Source organism: Pipistrellus kuhlii, unplaced genomic scaffold (assembly GCF_014108245.1).
Source record: "Pipistrellus kuhlii isolate mPipKuh1 unplaced genomic scaffold, mPipKuh1.p scaffold_m20_p_1, whole genome shotgun sequence".
Lineage (NCBI taxonomy): Eukaryota > Metazoa > Chordata > Mammalia > Chiroptera > Vespertilionidae > Pipistrellus > Pipistrellus kuhlii.
This window is the reverse complement of record NW_023425404.1, coordinates 27,518,977-27,526,249: the sequence shown is the minus strand read 5'-3', so window position 1 is coordinate 27,526,249 and position 7,273 is coordinate 27,518,977. Positions and strand designations below refer to the sequence as shown.

The following is a 7,273-nucleotide window of genomic DNA, read 5'->3' as shown; positions in this document are numbered from 1 at the left end:
AGAAGGGGTCTGTTTGTGGGAGAAAATGATGAATACCCACATGCTAATTTTGGACAACAGGTGGGGACTTTAAGGTCTTGGAGAGGTACCCCACCCTCCATGCCTCCTGTCTGGCACTGACTATGAAATGGAAAATGGCCCGGTCCTGTTTACATTACCTATGTACTCCCAAGGACTCAGATGTATGCTTTCCCCAAAGGCAGCATATAATTTTGCGAATTGCAATCATTTTTTCCATGTCCTTTGAAGGCTATAAAATAATTTTAGATGCAATAGCAATTCTAGGTCCTTGTTTACCCTTGACTTTTGAAGTTTGATTCAAAACATCACACACCTCCCAGCCCAGATGTTGGCAAGTTAATGATATATTGCTGTAGGAAAGAGCTCTGTCCTATTTGCGCAAGGAGCTGGAAATTTTTGGTAATGTTATCTTACTTCGATTTTTGGGGGAGAGGGGATATGACCAAAATATAATTTTGTCAGTATAAAGGCACAAGATTAAGAATCAGGAGAAATAATGAAGTTTCCTAGTGTGTTTGAACTGAGTATTGTCACCCAGTGGGTGTAAGAACTCTTTAAAACTCATAGTGACTCTTTTAGCCCAAGAATAAAAAGGATAATTTCCAGCTAAGTGAGTCCAAAGGCTTTTTTTAGAGTCTGAGCTCTTTTTACCCATTTTCTACATATAGTCCCCATCCTTGGTTTCTAAATGATAGGATTCTCACAGAACTAATTATTAAACCTGCCCCGTTAACCACTCTTAAAAACTCTTTAGTCTTTTAACTGGCAAACTTGACTTTAGAAGAATAATGTCTTTATAAAGTAAGGAGTCAATGAATCCTCTCACAGTCTTATAGAGTCATAGTGATTTGTGTATATTTCTTAAGCTTCCCTACTGGGTAGTAAGCATATTGAGGATATGAGGCTGATAGCCTTTTCAGCTCTTGAAGCGATATTGTACATGGATTAGTGCTTCATAATTACCTGCGAAATGGTTAAATTAATCTGTGGCTACTTTCTGGTTGGTCAGCTGGTTGGTGTGCAGTGCCAGACATTTACAGCTCTGTGAATGCTGGAGAATTAAATGTAATGATATTTCCTCCTAACACCTTCTTAGTATTTATTTTTCTGGGGAAGGGCAGCTAATCATGGCCTGGAGAGTCTCGGGCACCAAGGCCTGGCAGGCTGGGGCTGGAGGCATTATCAGCTTCTCTGAGTGAGTGGAGAATCTCCTGTTCAAAGAGGCTGAGGCTGCTCTGAGATTCCATGCAGAATGGAGGCCAGAAACCTTTCTGACTTCTTGGAAGCAACTACTACAGTTACCTTTTTCATGAGCAGACATTTTCTTGCATGAAACATGGCCTTTGTGTTTTCTAAATTAAATTAAATTTTATTATTTTTAAAAATGTATCATTGAAGTATTACAGATTCTGTGCCCCCTGTCCCCTTTTTCTTCCTATGGGAACCTCTGCTTATAAAACCTTCTGTTCTTTTTTAAAGAAATAATAGTTTTCCAGTAAGCTTTCTTTATCCTGGGGATCCAAAAACCCACACTGTACTCTATTTAGACTTCTGTCATCGCTCCCTACCTCCTCTCCTGCCACATACTGCTCAACCTCAGACTGCAAATTCCCAGCTGGGGGGAGGAGCTGTTTCATCTGGGTGTTTGAAGATAGCATCCTTTCGTGCCATAATAGTTTAATGCTTCCTCTTTCTCTCTGTGATCTTTTATGTATGACTTTCTCAGATTCACAGAAAGCTTTGCTGATTCTAAAGCATATTTATTTGGCGTGTGTGTATGTGTTCTCAGTGATGAAGTTCTTTTGACTGAGAACCCTTATGAGAAAGGCCTTCCCAAACCCTGATTAGGCATCGATGGTTAAATAAGCTCCCAATATCATACTTCAGTTCTTTTATATACCGTGTTTCCCCGAAAATAAGACATCCTCCGAAAATAAGATCTAGCACATGGAAAGATAAGACATCCCCTGAAAATAAGACCTAGCACAACTTTGGGAGAAAAAATTAATGTAAGACATTGTCTTATTTTTGCGGAAACAGGGGTAGCAACACAGTGACAAGCCACATTGATGTAATCACTGCCCAAAGCTGAAGATCTGTTCATGTAATATTTTCTTGCACTCTCTTACTCTCTAGAGCGCCTGGAGCAGCAACCAGCACCTGCAGTCACTGGCAAGGTGTGCTTGGCAGCTCTACCAGCCAGACGCCAAGTTTTATCCTGTTCCAATAACAGCGTCTGGGTGGCAAGCTGGCTTCCTGCTGACATATAAATCTGCCACTGCCCTTGGTGTGTTCCTGGAAGCCTGGATTAGGGCTGGCTGCTAACCACCCACCTCCAGGGAAGGCAGTGGACTACCCTGGCCCTTCCCTAGGGTGTAGTAACTGTGGTGAAATTATCTTTCAGGATTGGAGACATTTTCTGAAAGCTGAATGCCTACACCTTTTGGTGATTTCTATGCGTACTCAGACCACCTTGATTCTTTCCTAGGTACCATTTCATCATCTCAGGCACAGTGTCCTACAAATCTAAGCTGATGCTCCCATATTCCTGCCTTGTGATGGGAACAGTTGGAGCCAAAGATTCAACTGGCTTTGGGAGGGCACATGGTTCTATCTCATTTTTGGTACAGCTCATGTGAATGCCAAATCAGCATGAACAGTCTAAATTTTTCACTTCAATTACTGTGATTTCTCATGCTTAATAGGTACACAAAAGTATTCCTATCTAGTTCCTTTGCAAGTAAGCATTTGTCCAGGCAAGAAGGTCTTCTTTAAGTAGATGGTAAATGAGGCTGTCTCATAAATTCTACTGTGATTATAATGTGGGGAGATTGCACAGATGATAGGAAGTCTATCCTCAGACTGCAATTTCTCAGCTGGAGGGAATTTGATAGGAAGTCTAACCCTTTAGTAAAGAAGCGTAAGGCTTTGGAATCAAGTGGATTGTTTGTATACTTACTAGAAATAATATAGATATTCATGCTGTAAATAATATAGTTATTAATGGAATAACATAGAAATAATGCAGATAATCATAATCGTTGAGAGCACTACCTTTGAAGAGCAAATATAAAGATGCATGGAATGCAATTAACACAGCACCTGACATGAAGTTAATACTACTCAATGATTTAAGGATAGTTTTTCTGGCCCTTTTGCAAGTCATCAGCATGGATGTGTGTCTAAACTCTTCAGTGTTAATGGCAGTTAGCATGGAAGGCAGATGTGCCTTAAATTGCTTTGAGGCCCACCTTCCTTGCTTGAGTGGCTGCACAGGCCTATCTTACTATTGAGTAACTGACATTTTTTCAGCTTCCACCTCGATGACAGGTTTGTGTAACATGCCACAAGCCTCCCTGTAATTGTGGTTAGAGGAAGAAAATATATGGGATAATGATACGACTTTCCCCCAGCCTTTGCTCAACACTGGTACAGAAAGAAGAGGGCCTTTCCGAAAGCACTTTCAGGACGGCGAGAGCACACATGTTGGTTTGTCGTAGAATAGAATGTTCTTGCATTCTGCTCCTGGTGCATTCGGTTAGGCCTTTTAGGCTGAGGTTCTCTATAGGATATGGTAAGAATTCAGTGCTATGCAAGCCAGTGCAGTTCACAGCCACTGAAGATTTTGCAGAAACTGAATGTTTGTGAAGTCCTCTAAAGTTCATATTTTCCGTGCATCTGGAAATTCCAGTTACCAAAATTGATTTGTCGCTCTTTGACTATAATTTCCATTCCTTTAGTGGGAACTAGTCTGGGACTGCATTTAATTTAGGGCTCATACCTGCCTTTCAAATTTCTTCTTCACCAGTCTTCATTTGCCTAACAAATTGAAGAGCTTCCTGGATTTTTGTTGAAATCTAAGAAGAGAGTTTGGTTGTCTGTGAATTCTCTATCATAGTTTGGTGGTGAGCTGGCCACCATTTCCTTGCCTTTCACCCACTTCATCAGTGATGCTTTTAAGAGCAAAAAAAAAAAGCCCACATAGAGCTTCTCAAACTTCAGTGCACAAACAAATCACTTGGAGTCTTTATTAAATTGCTGATTCTGATCCAGCAGGTCTGGAGTTGGCCTGAGATTCTGCATTTCTAACAAGTTTCCAAGTGATTTGCAAGTTTAACTTCATCCCAAGGTTTACACAAAGTTTTTTTTTTTAATTTTTATTTATTGATATTAGAGAGAGAGGAAAGAAAGGAGGGAGGGAGGAGGGGGATGGAAGGGGAGAGAGAAAGAGAGAGAGAGAGAGAGAGAGGGGGGGGGGGGGAAACATCGATTTGTTGTTCCATTTATTTATGCATTTAATGGATTTATGCATTTAATGGTTGATTTTTGTATGTGACCTGACCCCGGTGATTTAACATGAAACCTTAATGTATTTGGATAATGGTCTAATCTACTGAGCTACCCAGCCGGGGTATACACAAAGTTCTATAGGGATTCAGTTCTCCAAACATTTACTGAGCCTTTCAGCAAATCTAGCCATTTTCTCTCTCTGAATCCTCAGGTGGAAGTTTCTGATCATTTTGTCTTTCAGCGGTACTAAACACTAGATTTATGCAGCCTTAACTTAGCTCCATTTCCCTCAGTTAGTTTATCTTATGTTGATATTTATCATCCACTTAGATTTCAATCCTTATATATGTAGTGGTTGCTGTAACAAGCAGTACATACGTGAATAGAAATGTATAGTCAGCTGCAGTGACTCTCTTGGGACCATTGACTTTTGTTATACTTATTCCCCACTCACAGATTCTTTAAATCAATGACTAACCTGAGCTTTGGTAACTGAGCTCTTTACTACTCCCCCAGGTTTCTGTATCCTAGATTAATGGAAACTATAGATTTATCCCAAAGACTCAAGGAAAGAGGATGAGTGGCTCCAAATCCATACCTTGGAGGATCTTAAAAATATATCTAGATGATATTCGGAATCCTACTACCACCACTTCCACTGTTATCTCTCCCCAGGATTACTGCTGTTGGCTTCCTTGCTTTTGCCCTATGCTTCCTACATTTTATTTAATTAAAAAAATACATTTTATTGATTTTTTACAGAAAGGGGGAGAGGGGTAGAAAGTTAGAAACATCGTTGAGAGAGAAACATTGATCAGCTGCCTCCAGCACACTCCCTACTAGGGATGTGCCTGCAACCAAGATACCTGCCCTTGACCGGAATCGAACCTAGGACCCTTCAGTCCGCAGTCTGACGTTCTATCCACGGAGCCAAACCGGTTTCGGCATTCTCTCTACATTTTAATCTACATCCAATGGACAGGGAGATCCTTTTTTAAAAGTAAGTCAGATCATATCACTCTTCTACTCCACTCGCTTCTCCATCTAACTCAGAGTAAGAGTCCGAGTTCTTAAAACCCACAGAGCACTACAAAATCTTCTCTCTCTCACATCTCTGAGCTCATTTCCTATCCTTACAATTTATCCCCTATACTCACTCACTCTAACACATGGGCTTTTGCTGGTCCTGCATCATGTCATCACGAGTGGTCCAGCCCCAGGACCTTTGTATAATACTTGCTACTATGACTGGAATGCTCTTTCCTCACTCTTGCTTCAGACCTTTGCTTCAAAGGTCATCTTTCTTGGACACCTTTCTTTTTCTTTCTTTTATTTTTATTTTTATATTTGTCATGTTTATTCTCAGTGAGTTGCGCATCTCGGGGAACCTCCCAGAGTCTGGGACACAGGGCTAGCATCACCATTTATTTGATTCGGCTAGGGCTTTCTCTTTTCTGAACTTCGTGACCTGTTAGTCATCATCATCGTCCTCTGGGGCAAAAATGTCATGCTGCTCAAGTAGAGCAGCGAAGTTCTTGCTGATGAGCATCCCCACAAAGAGAAAGGGGATCACAATGGAGAACACACGGAGGAGGCCGAAGGGCGTTCTCACCGGTTTGGGCAAAATGGCGCCGGTGCGAGTATGGGTGCCTGACCTCGACGGTACCAGGCTCTGACCTGAGCCACCCCGTCCGACTGAGATCGCTCCATCTTTCTTCAAGCTCAGTCCCCTCCGAAGAGCCCCCAGCCAGCGAGCCGCTCTGGATGCCATCCCCAGCCCCCGGGCCTCAGCGCCTGGCTCAGAAAGCACGCTGCCCCAAGCATCGCGAGGCTTTCCCCAAACATCGCGAGGCTTTCGTAGCAGACGAGACGCAGGGTGCCTAGTTCTGGACACCTTTCAATAAAATTTAGTGCTCCTGCCCTAAGAAGACATATGGCCTTTTTCCATTTTATTATTATTTTTTCTATAATTCCGTCTGATCATTGGACAAACTATATATTTTACTTGTTTATTGTCCCATGAGGACAGGGATTTTTTGCTTGTTTTGTTCTCTGCTCTGTCCCCAGTGCTTGACACATAGTAAGTCATCAATAAATGTTTATTAAAGGAATTGATGAATGGAAAAAATGAATAAATGAGGTAAAAGGGATGTGTTAAGGGTGTCCTGGATATCCAGGTGGGAGTATGCATTGGAAGGAAGAAGGAACGCATTTAAATTCCAACATCTGTGTCCTCAGGCTTGTCTGGCTCAGAGGGTGGCTTGACTTCTATCACCTGGCTCACTGACAGCTGACACCATAACAAAGCAATGTGCTGGAATGAATCGGGTTCTGGGATTCTGGAGAGCCTCCACATGTCAGGGTGACCTTGAGAGCGAGGATCAATGACACCTTGTTGCATATTTCCCCCAAATGATTAACTCGAGGCTAGAGGCCCTCTCTGGTATTATTCCCAGCTCTCAAGGAATATATATGAAAAATGGTGGGTTTCCAGAAACATCTCACTGGTGGAGCAGAGTCGACTTCTCTGTTTCCTGTCTTTCTGGAAGATGCTATTGCTGGCTTAAAGAAGGCAATTGACTGTGTGAGTTTACAATGTTCCTTTAAGAGTCCACTATATGTCAGAGAGTGAAGAAAGGATTAATTAAGCAAAGTAGAACTTGGAAGGTGATTTGACTGCAGTTAGTCATCATCTGTAACCTTGGTGTTTTCATCATGCTCAGGAAGCATGCTTCTCTGGGTCCCTTTGTCTTGTGATGGCTCACTCCTCATGCCGTTATTCCTAACCCCAAAGGAAATGGGCAGTTGGCTCAGATCAGCAAAGTTGGACTGCTTCCTTCCTTTGGAAAATTTCTCTTCTTTCAGAGCTGCCTCTGGGGGTGAGGATGATGAATCAGATTGCAAGCAAAAATCGGAAAGAGAGAGATGGGGTGGAGTTCGGGAAGAATCACTTCCTAATTTA

At 42.0% G+C, this 7,273-nt stretch overlaps 1 protein-coding gene across 1 annotated transcript; it reads right to left on the bottom strand.

The window, feature by feature from the left end:
- Nucleotides 1-5,782: 5,782 nt before the first annotated feature.
- On the bottom strand, nucleotides 5,783-6,082 carry LOC118731611 (essential MCU regulator, mitochondrial-like). The gene has a single exon (XM_036460329.2). The coding sequence runs from the start codon at nucleotides 6,080-6,082 to the stop codon at nucleotides 5,783-5,785; it is 300 nt and encodes a 99-aa protein (XP_036316222.1).
- Between the last annotated feature and the right edge of the window lie 1,191 nt (nucleotides 6,083-7,273).

Excerpts from the sequence above, each read along its gene's own strand:
- LOC118731611 (XM_036460329.2), bottom strand. The coding sequence starts at position 6,082 with ATGGCATCCAGAGCGGCTCGCTGGCTGGGGGCTCTTCGGAGGGGACTG.